General features: G+C 53.6%; 2 protein-coding genes across 4 annotated transcripts; both read left to right on the top strand.

Moving 5' to 3' along the window:
* Positions 1-1,341: 1,341 nt before the first annotated feature.
* On the top strand, positions 1,342-6,978 carry RPS5 (ribosomal protein S5). 2 transcript variants are annotated; one of them, XM_082436773.1, is made up of 6 exons: positions 1,342-1,480; positions 2,220-2,328; positions 5,413-5,622; positions 5,781-5,909; positions 6,680-6,778; positions 6,856-6,978. In XM_082436773.1, the coding sequence occupies exons 2-6, from the start codon at positions 2,221-2,223 to the stop codon at positions 6,922-6,924; spliced, it is 615 nt and encodes a 204-aa protein (XP_082292899.1). In that variant the 5' UTR covers positions 1,342-1,480; position 2,220; the 3' UTR covers positions 6,925-6,978. The 2 variants fall into 2 exon arrangements, with proteins under 2 accessions (XP_082292899.1, XP_082292900.1); XM_082436774.1 differs by having other exon boundaries at positions 1,397-1,480; positions 2,207-2,328.
* A 129-nt stretch (positions 6,979-7,107) lies between these two features.
* Positions 7,108-19,999, top strand: RNF225 (ring finger protein 225). 2 transcript variants are annotated; one of them, XM_082436608.1, is made up of 2 exons: positions 7,108-9,284; positions 16,747-19,999. In XM_082436608.1, exons 1-2 carry the CDS (start codon positions 8,380-8,382, stop codon positions 17,318-17,320), a joined length of 1,479 nt encoding a protein of 492 aa, XP_082292734.1. In that variant the 5' UTR covers positions 7,108-8,379; the 3' UTR covers positions 17,321-19,999. The 2 variants fall into 2 exon arrangements, with proteins under 2 accessions (XP_082292734.1, XP_082292735.1); XM_082436609.1 differs by lacking the exon at positions 16,747-19,999 and adding an exon at positions 9,834-12,240.
* Positions 20,000-20,141: the final 142 nt, after the last annotated feature.

Here is a 20,141-nt window from a genome sequence, read left to right as displayed (position 1 = left end):
TAAAAGGCCCGAGGCTGCTGCTCTGTACATACCAGGGCAGAGGCCAGGGATAAGGCCACAGGCTGCAGTGGCTGGGGCCCTTGGCCTCTCTGGGTGCGGCTCCCAGACTTCAATCCACCAGAGCCTGAGGTCTCACCCGCTGCCCAGACCAGCTTCAAGGCCTGTGTCCCCCTTAGCAGTGGCATGAGCCGTGACTGACGACGACAGTCCAAGGGCGCCCAGAGTTTCTGGTCTGAAACGCTCCTGGAATTGGGATAGGGATAGGGCCGAGCCTTTATAGTCAGTCAGTATCCTTTACAATCAGTGAACAAACATCGCGGCTGCTGAGCAGCTGTAATGTGCATGCCCCGAAGGTGGGCAAGTGGGGTTGGTGCGGACAAATGAAGGACCGCCTGGGTCATGTGGCTGGGCCCCTTCGGGTCTGAGAAGGGGAACTCCCACCCTTGGAGGTTGAGGTGGGCACCTGGAGGTGAGGAGCCTCAGGCGCCTTGGAGACCAAGCTCTGCCAGATGCCGCTCCCTGCCATCTGCAGCCAGCATGGGTGTGCAGCTACAGTGGTCGCTGCCTCTGCGAAGCCCGCCGAGGAGGCGTCCACAACCCAGCTCGGCTCCAGAGTCTAGGCGGGGGATGTGAAGGCTTGGCACGTGCTCTCCACGCAGACCACCGGGGTCACTGGGTGCGGCTGCAGAGTGGGCAGGGCACGCACCACCGTGCCTACCCTGCACTCGATCAGTGACCTCGGCAGCACAGACCCCAGCTGGATCAAAAAGGGCGGGGGCTGTCCCTCAGGCTCCTCCTCCGGGGCCCCTCCCTGACCCCCTCCCGCACGCGGTAACGGGGCAGGAGAGGCGGGAGCCAAAGAGAGACAATGGTCTGTCGGAGGCTCAGGCCCCAAGCAGCCCAGAGCGCGCGAGTGTTGGGGAGGGGGACCCGCGAGTGGTGCCCGCCCACGCGCGCGGGGCCCGGACCACAGCGGACAGCAGTCGCGACGCCCTGGCTTCACTGAGCCGCCGGGTCCTGCAGCGCTTGCTTGTATGGGCAGCGACGAGCGCGGGCCAGACTTTTGCCCTCATTAGACATGGCGGCGTTGACCTCATAGAGACCTCTGCGCCTGTGCAAGGACCCCCGCGCGCCACCCCCACCCCACCCCCCCCCCACCCCACCCCCCCCCCCCCCCGCCCCACGAACTGGCAAGTGCTGGAAATTGGACATCCGCCAGGCACAGCCTTTGGGCCCGCTTCTGCAAGTACGCATGCGCCGGGGGTTTACGGTTTCCATTTGGCCCAGAGGGTGCCTTTACATGCTCGCTCCGGATTGGTCTGTAAATACGCCTTGTTCTGCGCACGCGCCGCCTTCGGTGACCCGGAAGTTCTCGCCTCCCTTAAAAGCGTCGGCCCGCAGCGTGCGGCCTTTTCTTGTCTGTGCCAGGGCGTCGCGTGGTCCACGCCGAGCGACCGAGACGTCTCGGCTGCGACTTAAGGTGAGGCTGCCGCGGAGTCGGAAGTCCGAAGGCCGATTCAGGGTCTTCCGGGAACCGTGGGTGGGCCCCGAGACCAGGGGCTTCCCTCGGGCAGGGGACAAGGATGGAGGCGCGGGGAAAGTTACTCTCGCCCCGTTGCTGATGCCCCGCCGCCGCCGTAGCCTTGCCCCCAGCGGACTGGGGAATGTTGGTCTGGTGTCTGTAGTTGTACTTTATTAATTATAAGAAGTTTCCGTTATCCTTACATGCACGATGCACACTTTGGTCTGGACACGCTTTCTCCTAAATAGCAGCCTCTAATCCCCCCGTCGGGGTCGGACACCAAACTCGACCTTTGCACTGGTAAAGCGCAGAATTCATACCATTGATACTTCTGTTTTACTGATGAGGAAGCTGAATCCACAGCGGCTTGTAGACTCTCCTAGGGTTGCAGAGCTCTTGAAGAACAAGGTTGGGATTTGACTTCGAGCGGATGCAGCGTCAGGGCATTTGGCATCTCCTGCCCGTCTCTGGGCCGCCTTGCAACCGTTGAGGGGGTGCCTGCCAGCTGTTGGCCTCATAGTTCCTGGGAGACCGGTGTTTCTTGCTGACAGATGAGTGGTTTTCTTAAGGTTCCACAAGGTGGCCTCAGATGTTCACAGCCTTTCTCGGTTCCTGGTAACTTCCCAATTCTCAGGTTGTGCGCTAGCCTCGGAGTCCGTGGTGAGTATGCCTGGGCTTTGACAGTTTCTGTCCCTAGGATGACGGAGTGGGAGACAGCTGCACCTGCAGTAGCAGAGACCCCCGACATCAAGCTCTTTGGAAAGTGGAGCACCGATGATGTGCAGATCAATGACATTTCCCTGCAGGTGAGGGGGGTGTAATGATTGTGCTCCCCAGCTGGGGGTGGGTCACTTGAAACTTGTAGCTGTCCCACTAAGTAGAGTTGAAGATGGAACAGGTGAAGGAGGGATCCCTGGACCACCACCTCCATCTTGTCTGTTTTTCCTTGTATCCTGTTAGAGGTTGCTACAGTTTTTGTCAGGAGATGGTTCCTTCCTCAGGGGGAGTATCACATCCCACAAGTTGTTTAGTTAATTGTTTTGTAGTGAAATACACATAAAGTTCACCATGGTACCTTTTATTTATTTATCTTTTTAGTTTCATATATTTTATTTTTTAAAGGTTATCTATAAGTTTTGAGTGTTTTTATTTTACTCAAGTGTTGAAGATGACAAGGACAATATTTCATTCAGGCTATAAAATTTTATTTATATGTTTTAGAATTAAATAAAAATGGGCAGTATTCTTCAAGTTCAGAAGTTGTGCCTTGGAGAGACGAGTCAATTAAATTATAAAGATTCAAATGCCTAAAAATCTAAATGCCTTACCGTTGTTCCTCAGTATCTGAGGGGTGTTCTTTCTAGGCGCCCCCAAGTTTACCAAAATCTGCAGATGCTCAAGTCCCATAAAGTGTAAGGGCCTTAAATGTAGGCAATAAAACGTAACTTCAGTCTCATTTATACATTATATGTATGTGTCCCAGCACCATTTGTTTTTTTTGTTTGTTTTTGCAAGAAAACCCTTTTATTATGATTAAAGGGTCAGTACACCAAGATGACATAGCAATCCTATATGTGTATGCACCAAACAACAGAACTTTGAAACACATGAAGCAGAAACTTACAGAACTTGTAAGAGGAATAGCCAATTTCTCAATTATACTTCAGGACTTCATTATCCCTCTCCCTGCAACTGAGATAAATACTAGACAGAAAGTCAGCAAGGATGTAAAAAATCTGAGTAATAACCCCAACCAAGAGGATTGTGAAAACATTTATAGAAACTTCACCCAATGACAGCAGAATACACATTCATTTCAAGAAGCCTTACAGAACATTCAGCAAGATATACCACACCCTGGGTCATAAAACAAACATCAGCAAATTTAAACAATCAAACCAAACGTGAAACAAATAAGAAATCAGTGACAAAAAGATACCAGAAAATGCTCCAAATAGTAGGAAATGAAACAATATACTTCTAAATAATACACGGGTGACAGAGGAAGTCTCTAAGGAAATCAAGGGATATTTAGAACTGAATAAATTGTAATGAAAACTTGTGGGATAAAGCTGGAACAGTACTGAAGGAACTTTATAATACTTAATGATTTGTTAGAAAAGAAAAAAAAGTTTCAAGTCAATAATCTCAGCACCCCTCAAAAAATAAAAAGAGCAAAATATAAGCAAAGCAAAGTAGAAGATAGGATATCATAAAGATCAGAACAGAAATCAGTGAAATTAAGAACAGAAAGGTAAAAGGACTTCCCTGGTGGTACAGTGGTTAAGACTCTGTGCTCTCAATGCAGGGGGCATAGGTTCAATCCCTGGTTGGGGAACGAAGATCCCACATGTGCAGCACCATTTGTTGAAGAGAGTATTTATCCCGTTGAATGGTCTTGGCACCCTTGTTGAAAATCAGTTGAGCAAGGATGTAAGGGTTTGTTTCTGAACTCTGAACTCTATTTCATTGGTCTCTATGCCTGTCCTTTTGCCAGTACCACACTGTCTTGATTACTATAGCTTTGTAATAGGTTTTGAAATTGGGAAATGGGAGTTCTCCCACTGTATGTTGCCCCCATACTGTTTTACACTTGGCCTCATTAGGACTTTTGTGGGGCCTTCATAAAAAGAAATTTATGTTTTGTGACTGCATTGGTATAATGACGAATAAAATTCAGGTTTGATCATATTTTTCCCTTTCTTTTAAAAGAAATTAAAACTTTTTGTTGCCTCTAAATATATCATGGTACCTAGGCACTGAGCCTAACAGAGACTTCAAACCTGTTTTTCACTCTGAATGTCTTGCAGAGCTGTTTTCCTTCATGGGTTTGTTGGGGGAGAGGTCTGTAAACTTAAAAGGACCAGTTAGTAAATGTTTTATAAAGTCTTTGTAGGTCACATGTGGTCTGTCACATGCGTGTTTGCTTCCTTGTTTTCTTTTTCTTGCTTTTTTTTGTACAACCCTTTAATAATGTAAAAACTATTCTTCACTTTCCCCTGGTGCTCTCCTAGGGGCTGGGAAAGCAGAAGTCAGCATGGTATCAGAGTTCTCACTCTCTTGAAAGCTGTGTTGGGCTCTACCGTGGGGCCCAACAGCTCAACCAAACGCTTGCTGGGGCATTTGGTATTCGCAGGTTTTTTTCTGGCACAGTGTGAGTCTCTGCATGGACACCCGTCTGTCTACTTGCCTGTTTGTGTAAGTGGTCCTCTCCAGGCTAGACACCAGACTGTCGTGCCTACATCAGAGTCCTCTGTGTTCTTTTCCTGTTAATCCTTGTATTTGTAGAAACTCACTGTACATGTTCTCGTGTGTGTGGTAGGATGACTTGGTGTAGGTTTCATACTGGAAATATCAGAAGTAGTCCCCACATGCACAGTTCCTCTGACTCAGCCCCCCCGAACGGTTTAGTGTTTCTAGACACTGTCTTGGGATATGTATGTATATATAGGCAGGATTGTTGAATGATTGTTTGAAACACTTTGTTTGTTTGTTTGTTCTCTGGGTTAGTTCCCCCCACCCCTACCCCTTTAGGGTACATTTTTGGGTGTCAGCAATGAGGAGTGCTACTGGCATACTACAGTGCATGGGACAGCCCCTCCAGAACAGAGTTATTTGACATAAAACGTCAGTGCAGAGTGAAGAACACTTTTAAAACAAGACTGGTATCGTGGGTGGTTATCTACTTAGTTTTCCATACCCTTCCTCCCATTAGAAAGGAAGTACTCTTTTTAGTGGCCTGGTAAAGTCACTTGCTTCGGTTTTACTTTTCTGTGGCAGGCCCGTGAGTGGGCGCTACCCTGAGTGGGTGTTCAGTCTCTGTGGTCCCCTGCCGAGATCCATCCTGCTCCTGACCATGGTCCCTTCACCCCCTCTTCCTGCTGCCCCAGGATTACATCGCAGTGAAGGAGAAGTATGCCAAATACCTGCCCCACAGTGCAGGGCGCTACGCGGCCAAGCGCTTCCGCAAGGCGCAGTGCCCCATCGTGGAGCGCCTCACCAACTCCATGATGATGCACGGCCGCAACAACGGCAAGAAGCTCATGACGGTGCGCATCGTCAAGCACGCCTTCGAGATCATCCACCTGCTCACGGGCGAGGTAGGGCCCTGAGGCCAGGCGGGGCAGAGTGCCCCTGCACACCCTAAAGCCAGCGGCCGCCCCGCCGTATGCGCGCCAGGGTCCTCCAGGTTTATGGGGTGGAGGGTCGGGGAGGGATGCCTGCCAGGTATCTGGCTCAGGGCCCCTCTCTCTCTTAGAACCCCCTGCAGGTCCTGGTGAATGCCATCATCAACAGCGGCCCCCGGGAGGACTCGACCCGCATTGGGCGAGCCGGAACAGTGAGGCGGCAGGCCGTGGACGTGTCCCCGCTGCGCCGTGTGAATCAGGTGGGCTTGGGGCTTTGGGGCACACGTGGGTGGCCAGGAACGGCCACCAGGCTCTGGCAGAATCCTGCCTGGGGCAGCAGAGGCTGGCAAGTGGGAATGTTCATCTCCGTCTGCATGTTTACCTGAGGGTCAGGTAATGAAGGCTTCCTGGATTCCCACCCCACGCAGAGCAGGTCCTAGCTCTGGGCCCTCTCCTGGGCAGCATTTGATTGAAGGGCCAGTTTCATTTGACTATATGTTTTTACACTGTTTTTTTTTATTTTCTTGGACCATTTGAGAATCAGTTGCAGGTGTTTTGACCATTTCCCTGTTAACATTTCAGTGGGTGTCTCCCTAGAATAAAGATGTTCTGTCCCCACCGTCACCCCCAAGGAATTTAACAGCAATCTAACATTTGACATTACATCACTGTTCCAGTTTATGGAGCTGTCCCCAAGCGTACCCTTTATAGCTGTTCGTTTTTAGTCAAGGGTTCCAGGCCAGGAACACATTGCATTTCCCTGTCACGGCTAGTTTCAAGTCACCTGTCATCGGGGACCCAGCTTCAGCCTTTGTGTCCGCACACTTTTTTGTGCCCCTCAGTCTGATCCCAGATCTAGCAGCATGGCACCTGGGCAGCGCTGTGGGCTCCCACTGTGTCTTGCCTCACTTGGCCTGCGGATGGCAACGTGGTAGGCAGCATTTGTTGGGTCCCAGGGTACTGGAGAGCCGTGTCCCTGCGTGGTGTAGGGGCAACCCCTACTTAGCACAGGGACCCCTGTGCTCCCTAGGCCATCTGGCTGCTGTGCACAGGTGCCCGTGAGGCCGCCTTCCGGAACATCAAGACCATTGCCGAGTGCCTGGCAGACGAGCTCATCAACGCTGCCAAGGTGGGTGAGGACACCTAGGGGGGTGCGTCTCAAGGGGAGGGTCCTCCAACATTGGAGCTAACCATCCCTTCTTGCAGGGCTCCTCCAACTCCTACGCTATCAAGAAGAAGGATGAGCTGGAACGTGTGGCCAAGTCCAACCGCTGATTGCCTGGCCGCAGCTGCAATAAACCTGCTTGCCCTTTGGGGTGGCGCCACCCACCTGTGCCGCTGTCTGTGCTCAATGGGGAAGGGTATCTGGGAGCAGGGGCTGAGGGGCAGGATGACTGGTGTTTTGGGGGAGCTGCCCATGTCCCTGGTGTGTCTTCTGGTCTCTCGGGACCTGGACTCACCAGGGGAGTGCTTGGCTCAGGAAGCGCCACTGACTCAGAACCATGGCACCTCGGGCTGCAGGCCTGGCTGCCTGGACTGTGCCAGCAGGTGTTGGAAATGAGGGGGGTGGGGTTGTCCTGGCAGAGATGTCACTGGTCTGGGGAGGGGCTTGGTGACTGCAGCCCACCACCTTGAGAGGTGTGTTGCCAGGAAGCAGCCCCAGGGGGAGGAAGCCAAGGCCTGGGCTCTGGACCAAGACAGTTTCTAGCCCCTTGTCGTTGGCTGGACAGGGCTGGTCCGGTCCAGTCCACTGTGGGGTCAGCCTGCCTTCAACCCCCAGGACTCCAGAAGTCCCACTCTTCTTCCTGGACACGCTGCCCCCACCCAGAGCCGCTGACACCCCAGGTTGCACTCACCCCACCAGTGGCTCTAGGTGGAGGATTCATGAGGTGTTGAAGGCTGGGAGGGGCGGTGGGGACCCCCTCTCCTGATGAGCCTGGACCGTCACTGCCCTGTCAGCCTGTGCCTCCTTCCTGGCACCCCGGACATCCGGCCGAGGTCAGGCTTGGTGTTCCCTGTCCTGGGGGCGGGGAGGGCAGTGTGACTGGTCTGGTGGGAACCTGGCATCCAGAGGGAGTGGCCCCACCACAGGCACCCTGCCATGGGGAGGAGCACTTCGTATCCAGCTGCAGGTAGGGCTAGGGTTGGGGTCAGAACAGGCAAGGAAGCGCCAGCCAGAGGGAGGAAGCACCAGCGGGTGGGAAGAGCCTGCTGGCCCGCTGGGGTCTGTCACTGCGGAGTCGACTCCTGGGCTGCTGGCCACGTATCCTGAAGCTTCCGTCCTCTCCTTCATCTGCCTTTCCTGTCTGTCTTCTGTGGTCTCCCCAGGGTCTGTCTCTGCCCAGCTCTCCTGGGAGTCCCTGTCTGTCCTCTCCACGCCTGTCTGGGGTCCTTCCTGGGGTCACTCAGGTCCACCTGGCTCTTGGCTGGGGCATCCCCCAAGTGCAGCTCAGAATCTGCGGCGCTCCCTGTCTGTCCCTGATGCTCTTCAGAACCCCTCTGGGTCTCACCTCCCTGTGTGTCCAGATCCTCTACCTGCACGCTCCCCTTCTCGCTCCCGACTCCCAGTCTCCTTGCCTACTGGGCTCTGCTCCCCTTTCTCTGGACGCCGCTGCCCTGTGTGGGGTGATCCTTCCAGAGCCCAGCCCCTGACCCTCCCCAGACCCCCTCTGCCATCTCCCCCCCGGCCCCTTCGCTGCCTGACCGCCTTTCCCCGCAGGCCGGGTCCAGATGCCCTGCCCTCGGCCGCACTGGCTCCGCCGCCCCCGGGTCCCCCTGGGCTCGGAGCCCAGCATCCCGGGGTCGCCGTCCACACCCCGGTCCCCCGGCAGGGGGGAGGACGAAGACGAGGGTGATGAGGAGGAAGGGGACGGCAGCCGGGGACCCATCCTGCCGCCCGCGTCCCCCGTGGAATGCCTCATCTGCGTGTCGCCCTTCGACAGCGTATTCAAGCTGCCCAAGTGCCTGGACTGCAGCCACGTCTTCTGCCTCGAGTGCCTGGCTCGTCTGTCTCTGGCCACGGCGGGCGGCGGCGACGCGGTGGCCTGTCCCGTGTGCCGCGCGCCCACGCGCTTGGCCCCACGGCGCGAGCTGCCCGCGCTGCCCACGCAGCTCGGCCTGCTGCCCGGCTCCGCACGCGTCCCTCCGCCGCGCCAGGGCTCCGTGCGCTTCGATCGCCGGCGCGGCCTGCTCTACCTGCGGCAGCCGCCGCCCGCGCCCGGACCGCGCAAGGCCCGCCCCCCGCCGCCGCCGCCGCCGCCGCCGCTGCGCCTCGGCCGCCCGCTGTTGCGCCGCCTGACGCTGGCCCGCTCGGCCTGGGTCTTCCACGCGGCCGTCGCCGTGGCCGCGCTGGTGGCCGCGGGCCTCGTGGTCACGGGCCTCTACATCTTCTTCCTCATCCCGCGCGCCACCACCTCCAGCCCCGCGCGGCCCCAGCTCGTGGCGCTCGCCCCGGCGCCCGGCTTCTCCTGGTTCCCGCCTCGGCCCACGCCGGCGGCGCCCTGGACCTCCGGCTGGAGGCCGCGCCCCGTGGGCCCTGACCTGGACGCCGCCCCGCCGGGGGCTGCGGAGGACGCGCTGGAGCCCGAGGGTGTTCCCGAAGAGACAGAGACGCCGGACGGGTCCTTGGACCGCAGGTGGGGGGCGGAGGCTGGCCCTGGCTGGGCCCCGCGGGCACGCGGCGGGAGGCGGCGGTGGGGGGCACAGTAAACGCGTCTGCGCCGCAGGCCCTGCCTCAGGCCTGGGGACCCCGGTGTCATCCTGACGCTCGCCATGATTCCCGTGGAGGCCTTAGAGGGCGCATGGCAAGCACGCATTCCTCTAGAGAGGCCTGGAGGGATCATTCCTGGCATCATTAGCACGGAGCAGGGACCCTCTCAAGGAGCGCCCCTGACACCAATCCCTGTGGGCATCCAGCTGTGGGACCCCCGTGTCTGTAAAGGTCCTGCTGGGAGGCACTCATAAACCAGCTGGCGGTACCCTCGATCCTCAGCTCTTGTGGGAGCCCAGCCGCAGAGTCCCCCTGACCAACATCGTGCAGTGGCCCTGCTAGGGATACCCCATCCCTGATCCTCGTAAGGGTCCTGCTAAGTACACCCCAATCATCAGAGCTCCAGGAGAACGCTTATCCTTGGCTGGCACCAGAGCTTAAGTCTCTGATTACTCATCCTTTGGGCTTTCTGCAGGTGCTGGAGGCCCCCATCTTTGGATGGCAGACTATTCCCTGGCCACACCTGTGAGTGGCCCACTGCAGGACCAACCACCCCACTCCTCCCCAGGCTGTGGAGTTGCTGCCTACAGGCTGAGCCAGGGTGGGATCCAGCCATCTCCATGCTGGTCCTGCATTTGCTGCCTTACACACCTGGCTGGGGCTTGGGCTTGAAGGGGGAGGTGTGGCCTGGCCAGGACTGGGGAGAGACAGACAGGGCCTGAGCCTCAAAGACTGGCTCCCACTTGGGTCCTGAGTATCAACTTGCAATGGGGCCTCGACTTCCCCTATGGCTAATGGCCTCTGGGATTCGCCTAATATGCTGAGGGGCAGCTGTGGTCACTGAGGCTCAAAGAGGCCAAAGTTGCCCTCTGGGTCAGCCAGTGTCGTGTGATTTTGGGTGAGGGGTCGCTCCTGGACATCCCTGGCCCCTCTCCTTAGCCACTAGAGCCCTCATCACCCCCATCTCCACTCGTTAAATACTCAGCGTCGGTTACTTCATTTCCTCCAGGGCTCCATCAGCATTTTGTGGCAACCCTGCTGTACGCCAGGGTGAATGAAGCCTCAGCAGGGAGAGTGGTCCACCTCTCAGAAGCCTTCCTGGGTTAGTCACAGTGGGGTAGATAGCAGCCACCTTCTGCACAAACTGAACATGGACTTTCTGTCTCCCCCCAGGCCCTGGAGCCCCGAGTCTGCCTCACTTCACCCCAGGTTGGGATGCTGTGTGTGGCAGGTGGGCATCCAGCATTTTCCAGACAGAAATGTGACTTCTTTGGGGCTAGAGGCTCCTGTTTGATTTGTTTACATGTGTGTCCTCAGCACCTGGCATACAGTGGGTGCCAAGTACTTTTGTAGGGAGTGACAGCATTGCCGGTAACCAAGAAGCAACCCAGGAATGTCTGCGGGCATCCTAGGTTCACCCGGCTCCCAGCCACCTTGACCTAGGCATGTCAGCGGAGCTCCTTCTGATGGGAGCCGCTGCTTCCAGGTGGGAAGCAGGAGGAGGAACGTCAGGGTGTCCTAGGGAGTGTCTTCCTGGACCAGTTCTTGTCCCACTTGGGGCCCATGACAGGTACAGGGGCCAGGACCAGTGTGCTGGGTCACTGGGCAGGCACAGCCCAGCCTGACAGGGAGGAGACCTGGTCAGGCAGGAGCAGGATTGACTGGTGGTCTGTATTGGTTTTCCCCGGCTGCTGCAACAAATTACCACCAAATCAGGTCCTTAGAACGGCACGTGTTAGTTATCTTACAGTTCTGCGGGCCAAGGGTGTTGAAATCAGTTTCACCAGGCTAAAGTGGAGGTGTCCGCAGGGCGAGTTCCTTCTGGCTGCTCTGAGAGAGGATTTCCTTAGCTTTTCTAGCTTTTCTATCTGCATTCCTTGGCTTCCTCCTCTGTCTTGAGAGGCAACAGTGTAGCCTCTTTCAATCTCTTCCTGACTCTCCTGCCTCCCTCTTTCACTTATAAGGACACTGGGATTGCACTGAGCCCACCCAGATAATCCAGGATAACCTCTCCAACTCAATATCCTTAATTTAATCACATCTGCAAAGTCCATTTTGCCATGTGAGGTAACAGATTCACATATTCCAGGGATTAGGATCTGGATACCTTTGGGGGCCGTGACTAGGCTTACCAGAGGGTCTCCAATATGCCCCTCCTCATCCCTTCCCTCCTCCACCCCAGGCTGGGAGAATTATGGTGAGGGAGTAGAACTGGCAGGGATGGGCCCAGCCAGGGGGGTCAGAAGGGGCCCTTGGCTGGTGGTGCACAGAAGAGAAAGATGATACTTTCTGCCTGAGGGTGTTCAAGGAAGGCTGCCTGGAGGAAGAGGCCTCGGGGCTAAGGGGTAACACCAGCTGGCATTGAGGCAGGGGGCCCTAAGCAGGGAGCTGGTCGCTGAGGGCAGTGGGCAGGGCTGGCTCCTCCCTGTCCTAACGTGCTTCCTCCTCGGGACTGTGGGGAAGGGTTGCTTCTCCACCCTCCCAGCTGGGAGCCTGAGACCTCAGTCACTCTTCCCATAAAATGTAGCCTACCTCGATGTCTGCCCGCCCACTGCCTGCCCACAAACAAAGGGGCTGCCTGAAACCACCCCGGGGCCAGGATCACAGGGGACTCCTCCCGACACTTGCCTACCAGCCTCTGTGGCCACCTGGAGCTGTGCTCTCCCGGCCCTCCCTCTGCCCACTCCATCCCTGCCGGACGCACCCCCCCACGCATCTGCCCCAGACTTGCTCCTCCTTCCACTGGTCCCAATGCCTGTGAACACCCAAAGTGTGGGAGTTAGCTTCAGTGCCTGGCATGGGTGCCCAGGGACGCCTTTACTGGCCAGACTTTGGTTCTCGCTTCTGTAAAACGGGAGACAATAAACTACTTGCAGGAAGAATTCGTTCATCCACAAGTATTTATTGAGCGCCTGCTGTGTACCAAGGGGGGACTCGGGGCACCTTGCGAACGAGGGAGTTCGCATGGCAGATGATGTCCAGAGGGCTGAGGAGAGGAGCCATCATCTTGGCAACACTGCCTCCCCCTCCACGCTCGTGGGGCCCTCAACTCCCCAAACCTTTTGCAGGCCCTCCGCCAGGTCTCCTGCATTTGCCCCCGAGGGGCGCCAAGTGCTCCACTCTACCGGGATCCAGCCAGCCTCTCTCCTCACGAGGGTCACGGAGGCCTCTGCCCACACCACACTCGTCTCCTGTCATTGGGGCCTCTTGTGTTCAGGCCAAGGGAACAAGGCCCACGGGGGGCCCTCGCTGGACCCTGAGAGCGGAAGTGTCCAGCTTACAGATGGGGAAACTGAGGCTGGGCGGGGCAGGGCGTGGATTCGAACAGGGACCAGAGAGCTTTCTGCAAAACACCTCCCCTCAACTCCACACCCTGGCAGGGCAGCCTCGCTTTTCCTTCCTCCCCGGGCCCCTCTCCTCCTCTCATCCTCTGAGTCTTTCCCGCTCACAAACCTAAGCGGTGTTCGAGGCGGGGAAAGCTAGCAGGTTGTCAGCTACGCGGACCAATCGGAGGCCGCATTCCGGGCTGGGGTCGTGACCTTAATTGCCATAGCAACCTGGCCCGCCTTCGCCCCGCCGTTCTGTAGAGCTGCGCGCGCATCTTGCCCCTCCCGGAGCCTGGTGGGAGGGGCAGAGAAGGCGCGCCAGCACTGATAGCCAATCAAAAGCTTGAGACTGTCGTTGCTATGGCGATTTTGCCCGCCTTCGGCCTGTCGCGCGCATCGCGTTCAGGCCGCAGTCTAGTGGGAGGAATTGGGGGAGGGGTGCGTGTGTGTGTGTGTGTGTGTGTGTGTGTGTGTGTGTGTGTGTGTGTGTGTGGAATTGGGGGAGGCGTGTGTGTGTGTGTGTGTGTGTGTGTGTGTGTGGAATTGGGGGAGGGGTGTGTGTGTGTGTGTGTGTGTGTGTGTGTGTGGAATTGGGGGAGGCGTGTGTGTGTGTGTGTGGAATTGGGGGAGGGGTGTGTGTGTGTGTGTGTGTGTGTGTGTGTGTGTGTGTGTGTGTCCGACCAATCAGGGGCCCGAAGCTGAAGCGAAGGCCGACCTGGGAAGTGCTGGGATCCTCCGTCCCAAGGGGGAAACAGGCTCGAATGGGGAGCGTCTCCCCTAGGGGCACACACCTTGGCGGGGCAGAGCTGGGACTGTCCTCCTAAGCTGCGGCTTCCTCTGCCCTGTCAGTCTCTGCAGAGGCTTGGGGCCAGAGGGGCCAGGAGAGACCTATGACCTGCGTCCCTCTTTCTGGGGCATGGATGTTTCCATTCTAATGGCCGTGGAAAACTCCACATTGGGTATGGGACGTCTCCCAGGAATCTTCCAGAAATCTACTCGTTTTTATTTTTAATAATAGCTTTCTTGAAATGTAATTCACACACCATACAATTTGCCCATTTAGAGTGTACACTTCATCGGGTTGTTAGTATGATCACACAGTTTATGCAACCATCACCACTATCTAATTTCAGAACATTTACAAAAAGAAGCCCCATACCCTTTCGAGTCATGTCCCATTTCTCCTTTTCCTCAACCCCTGGCAACCATTAGTCTACTTTTTGTCTCTATGGATTTGCCTATTCTGGACATTTCGTACCAATAGAATCATACAGTTTGTAGAAATCCACTCTTAAAAACAGCAGTGTGTGGATTGTTCTTCCCAACCGGTGGGGCCAGCTCAGCCATGGGTGTGGACTCTGGAGCCAGAGAGATATGGGTGTAAATCCTACTCCTATTATGGCCTTGTTCTTAGCCCTTCTGAAACTCACTCTCCACTTGGGGAGTGGTGGGGTGTACTCTTGGCCTTGGGCTCTCCTGGCTTCACTCAGGCCGTGCTCCCTGCTCTCAGGTACTGGTGGGCTGTGACAGGGCTGAGGGTCTCTGCTGGATTTTGAGGAGCCACAGGAGGCCAGACACAACAGGAGCAGATGGGCCCTGGGGGCTTGTCCTCTGGCCAGCCTTGCTTCAGGCCAAGCATTTGTCCCAGTGAGCCATGGACCTACTCAATCTCTGTCGCATGCTGAAATTTCATCTCACAGTTCTTTCCTTATCTCAAGGGGCACCTGTGATATTTGCCAGGCTCTGGGCTGGCTGCTGAGGTTGTAGCAGTGAACAAGAAGGTCACAGATGTTCTTATTTCTCTCTTCCTTAGAAGTCACGTTCCAGGGCAGAGCTGGACAGTCCACAGCCAGACAAACCATTCATAGTATTCTTTAGGTCAAAGCTAAGTGTTCTGTGGAAGACAAAGCAAAATGATGTGACAAAGACTGTCGGGGGCCCAACTTCGATGGTGGGGTCAGGGAGTAGGAGCACAGATGCCCAAACAAGGCAAGCAGAGGCCAGGCAACAGCCTGCAAGGCTGAGAAAATGGCAAGAGCAAAGGCCCTGATGCAGGGACAGGCTTACTGGTGCCACCGTGAGGAGCAGAGGGCCATTGGAGGAGGGCTGGCCAAGATGGACAGGAGTGTGGGAGGGTTGATGTTGGTAAAGAGCACTTAGTGATACGTGGGTTCTTTTGTTTCTCTTTCTTTCTTTTTTCTTTTTGTTATTTATTTATTTATTTATTTATTTATTTATTTTTGGCTGTGTTGGGTCTTCGTTTCTGTGCAAGGGCTTTCTCTAGTTGTGGCAAGCGGGGGCCACTCTTCATCGCGGTGCGCGGGCCTCTCACTATCGCGGCCTCTCTTGTTGCGGAGCACAGGCTCCAGACACGCAGGCTCAGTAGTTGTGGCACACGGGCTTCGTTGCTCCGCGGCATGTGGGATCTTCCCGGACCAGGGCTCGAACCCATGTCCCCTGCATTGGCAGGCGGACTCTCAACCACTGCACCACCAGGGAAGCCCTCTCTCTCTTTCTTTCTTAAGGTATTATTTAGGAAGCCAGTCTAGGTACTTTATGAGCTTCATGTTCTCATACTTGAGGTATCCCCAAGATAAGGAGGCAGCTTATTCTTGAGAGATGCTGCCTGTTTTCCAGGGGGTTTAAAGCCTCATCGTGTTTTGTGCTAAGAAGTAGGCTACAGTTGGGACCTCCCAGGTGATCCAGTGGGTAAGGCTCAACGCTCCCAATGCAGGAGGCCCGGGTTCAATCCCTGGTCAGGAAACTAGATCCCACATACATGCCGCAGATGAGACCTGGAGCAGCCAAAATAAATAAATATTTTTAAAAAGGGGGGGGGGGCAGGAATAGAGACACAGACGTAGAGGACACGGTTGCGGGGGTGGGAAGGGGAAGCTGGAACAAAGTGAGAGAGTGGCATGGACATATATACATTACCAAATGTAAAATGGATAGCTAGTGGGAAGCGGCCATGTAGCGCAGGGAGATCAGCTCGGTGCTTTGTGACCACCTAGAGGGGTGGGATAAGGAGGGTGGGAGGGAGACGCAAGAGGGAGGGTCTACGGGGATATATGTATACGAATAGCTGATTCACTTTGCTATAAAGCAGAAACTAACACCATTGTAAAGCAATTATACTCCAATAAATATATTAAAGAAAAAAAAAGAATTAGGCTACAGTCTTGAAGAAGACATTGATCTTTCTGCCTGTATTAGTTTCTGCCTCAGCCTTTTCTATTGTCATATATTGTTGCTGGGAGAATCCGGCACTGCACTGGGAGGGGACACCTGGAAGCTTGTGCCTCGTCTCTCCTAGAACCTGCCCTGTATGCCTCTTTCCTTTGCCAATTTTAATTTGAACCTTTTCATTGTAATAAACTGTAACTAAGAGTTTGAAAGATTTTCTGAGTTCAATGTGTCCTTTTAGTCAGTCTTCGGAACCGAGGGCTCTGAGGTAGCTCCTAGCCGTCTTGCAGGGCTTGGCATGGCCGCCTCCTTCCAGCTGCTGACTTGTGATGGGAGGGCGCCCTCGCGATCTTCGATCTTCACCTGCAGGCAGCGCTGGAGTCAGTCGCACTGCAACTGCTGAGTGTGGCCATCCCCATCCTCTCCTCCAGCAAATTCCTTCCAGCCACCTTTGTTTTACATGCCGCTCCTCTGGTTAAATTCTTCAGCTCTATGACTTCCTAATCAGGGGTCAGCAAACTTTTTCTGTAAAGAGCCAGATAGTAAATATTTTCACCTTTGCAGGATGTGAAGTTTCTGGTCACTGCTCAACTCTGCCACCATAGAGTCAAAGCACCATAAACAATATGTAAATGCATGGCCGTGGCTGTGTTCCAATAAAACTCTATTTATGGACATGGAAATATGAATTTCATGTAATTTTCATGTCATGAAATAGTATTCTTTTGATTTTTTTTTTCAATCACTAAAAAAAGTAAGAACTGTTCTCATTTTGGGGACGAGACAAAAACAGAAAATGGCCTGTATTTGGCCCACAGGCTGTAGTCTGCTGAGCCCTGGCTTAAATTACTCACGACTCTCGACTTTGATTTCCAGGTATCCCCAGAAGCGAGTGTCCTTTCCTGACTGGTTGTGTGCATGTGGTCTGAGAAGCATCATTCACGTCTGCACCAGGCTGGAGTATGGCTCTTCTGATCCAGCCCGCTCTGGGTGGTCCCCCCAACCCCCCCATGGGATACAGACTTGGCTCATCAACACAGGTGGCCCCTCCCTTGCCCAGAGGCCAGTCCAGAGCTTGATGCTCCCAGCAGTTCTGGACTCCCCCCCAAGCAGAGTGAAGGGCTCTGTAGTGGGAAGAATAATGGCCCCCAAAGATATCCATGTCCTCATCCCTAGAATGTGTGAATGTTACTTACCTTATATGGCTGAAGAAACTGCAGATGTGATCGAGGATCTTAAAATGGGGAGATTATCCTGGATTCTTTGGGTAGGCCCTCAGTGCAATCACAAGTACCCTTGGAGAGGGAGAGAGAGGAGACAGAGAAAGAGATGGGACGACGGAGGCAGAGATTGGAGTAATGTGGCCACAAGCCAAGCAAGGCTGGCAGCCACCAGGAGGTGGAAGGGGCAAGGAACAGATTCTCCTCTGGACACGACGGAAGGCACGTGATCCTGCTGACACCTTGATTCTGGACTTCTAGCCCCCACAACTGTCAGACAATAAACGTCTGGGTTTTTTGGTTTTGTTTATTTATTTATTTATTGGCTGCGTTGGGTCTTCGTGGCTGCACGTGGGCTTTCTCTAGTTGCGGTGAGCGGGGGCTAATCTTCGTTGCGGTGCGCGGGTGGGCTTCAATAGTTGTGGCACACGGGCTCAGTAGTTGTGGCTCTCGGGCTCTAGAGCACAGGCTCAGTAGTTGTGGCGCACGGGCTTAGCTGCTCCGTGGCATGTGGGATCTTCTCGGACCAGGGCTCGAACCCCTGTCCCCTGCATTGGCAGGCGGATTCTTAACCACTGAGCCACCAGGGAAGACCTGTCTGTTGTTTTAACTCACCCAGTTCCTGGTCCTTTGTTATGGCAGCCTAGGAAATGAATACGCCTATTGTTCCTTCCCTTTCTGGACATTCCACCCTCTTGCCATTTCTTTTTTCTTTTTTTGTTTTTTTTGGCCACGCCACACGTCTTGCAGGATCTTAGTTCCCTGACCAGGGATCGAACCCAGGCCCCCGGCATTGGAAGCGCAGAGTCATAACCACTGGACCACCAGGGAACTCCCAGGATTGCCATTTCTAGTCTGACTTCCTCCCCTGCCTGTTTCCCACCTCTCTGTTCTCTGTCCTCTGCCTCTTATCTGCTCCTCTCTGCCGTGCTCCTTCACTCTTCACCGCTCCTTCTGCAGTGCTCTCCAAGTCTGCCTGCACTTAGTGTGTCATGAGGTGTGCACATATGCTTGAATAGCACTTGAACACCAGCTGCTCAGTTACAGTTGGATTTTCCTGGGCCTGAACACATCCTGCTACACAATGTTCACAGATGAAACCTATTTACAGAGGAGTGTGTTTGAGAGTCTACCTCCAAGCGGACTCTCCATCTTCTGTACCTCATCCCTGTCTCCGTGCCCTTCATGAGGAATCCTCCACTCTGTGATCTTGCACAGTAGCCCATTAACCTGACTCAAGCCTCCTCAACGGACATATTCTGGGTGTCAGACACACATGTGTGATGGGGCTGTCCTCTCCTATCAAAGTCAAGATGCACTTTTGCCAGCATTTCTTGGCTTTCCAGTTGTTGACTTGGAGTGCGGGATGAGGAGGCACCTTTCAAGCAGGGTGTTTCTGTAAGAGTGTCACAAGTCCTCAAGGGAGGTCCTTCCACCCAGAAGACCACCCCTGTGACACATGTAGCCCAGTCTTTTTTATAATCTAAAATGTGTTTATTAGGATGGTTTCCCATTCATCTTGATTCAGTGTGCTTTTAGTGCCTTTTTTTTAAACGTGTGGTTCAGTCTTAAAAGACTTACACTTAGCTGAGCATTAAGAAATAATCCTTGGGTAGGAACCATACATATGTGGGGCATGTGGGAGAGGATTCTAGTTCAGTGCAAAATTTCACCAACACCCATCTTCCAGTAATAATAATGTGTTAATAACCATGGTGGTAATGAAGTAATAACACTTATTGAGAGTTCACTGAATTCCAAGCACTATGGTTTGCCTGTCATACCTTTTATTTGAAGCTCATAACACCTCCACAGATAAGTCCTAGAGGTTGTGAAGAAGCTAAGGACATAGACTCTAGAGCTAAACTACGTGGGTTCACATCCCACCCCAGCTAATAATAAGCTCCATGCTCTTGGACAAATAATATAAGCTTTTTGTGCTTCAGCTTCCTTAATTAAAAAATGGGGCCAATAGGGAATTCCCTGGCGGTCCAGTGGTTAGGCCTCTGCGCTTCCATTGCAGGGAGCACGGGTTTGATCCCTGGCTGGGAACTAAGATCCTGCAAGCCGTGCATAGCGTGGCCAAAAATAAATAAATACATAAAAAATAAAAATGGGGCTGATAATGGCACATGATTTCTTGGTGTTTGAGAGGCTCAAGTTGATATGGGTAAAGGACATCAAGCAGAACTCAAAATGTGCAGTACTTGCTACTATCTCTATATCATAGGTGAGGACACCAGAGTTCACAGAGGTCCAACTGCCTGCCCCAGGTGACTCCTCCTGTCCCCAGTGAAATTATGCTTGGGTTGGGGTTTGAACCTGGGGATACAGGACTGTTGTGTGTGCAGAGGAAGATGTTACTTTTCTTATTTCATGCCCAATTTACTAACATGGATTTGTCAAACAATTAGCATTTTAAAACATTAAGCAATCCAAATTTCTAAATAATTATAGGTGGAATGAGTAAAAAAGCTTATGGATTTAAGAAACTAATTGTATCCATGCTGATTTCATCCCACTCCTAGGTATTTACTCAAGTGAAATGAAAACTATGTTCACAGGCTTATGCAAATATTCATAGCCACTTTATTCAAAATAAATAAAAAGTAGAAACAACTCCAATATCCCATTACCAGGGTGGATAAACACAGTGTGGTGCATCCATAAAATGAAATCCGTTAAGCCCATCAGAAGCAAAAAATTAATGATCTATGCGCAACACTATGGGGAAAAAATCTTAAAAGCATGAAGGTAAGTGAAAGAAGCCACGAAAAAAAATGATAACCTGTAAGACCCCCACATATGAATTCTAGAAAATACAAAATTATAGTTTTGTACATTGGCTGCACTCACAAGGTGACAGCTTTATGAGCTCCTACAAGAAAAGGTATGCAGGGCATTTTTTTTTTTTAATATATAAATTTATTTATTTATTTATTTGGCTGCGTTAGTTGTGGCTCCTGGGTTCTAGAGCGCAGGCTCAGTAGTTGTGGCACAGGGGCTTCGTTGCTAAGAGGTAGGTGGGATGTTCCCGGACCAGGGCTCGAA

The sequence above is a fragment of the Balaenoptera physalus genome (genome assembly GCF_965194825.1).
Source record: "Balaenoptera physalus genome assembly, chromosome: 19".
Lineage (NCBI taxonomy): Eukaryota > Metazoa > Chordata > Mammalia > Artiodactyla > Balaenopteridae > Balaenoptera > Balaenoptera physalus.
The sequence above is the reverse complement of the archived record's forward strand: the minus strand, read 5'-3'. Positions and strand labels throughout refer to the sequence as shown.

Excerpts from the sequence above, each read along its gene's own strand:
- RPS5 (XM_082436773.1), top strand. The coding sequence starts at position 2,221 with ATGACGGAGTGGGAGACAGCTGCACCTGCAGTAGCAGAGACCCCCGAC. Across the intron at positions 5,910-6,679 it reads CGCTGCGCCGTGTGAATCAG|GCCATCTGGCTGCTGTGCAC; the intron begins GTGGGCTTGGGG and ends TGTGCTCCCTAG. Across the intron at positions 6,779-6,855 it reads AGCTCATCAACGCTGCCAAG|GGCTCCTCCAACTCCTACGC; the intron begins GTGGGTGAGGAC and ends CCCTTCTTGCAG.
- RNF225 (XM_082436608.1), top strand. The coding sequence starts at position 8,380 with ATGCCCTGCCCTCGGCCGCACTGGCTCCGCCGCCCCCGGGTCCCCCTG. Across the intron at positions 9,285-16,746 it reads GACGGGTCCTTGGACCGCAG|GTATCCCCAGAAGCGAGTGT; the intron begins GTGGGGGGCGGA and ends TTTGATTTCCAG.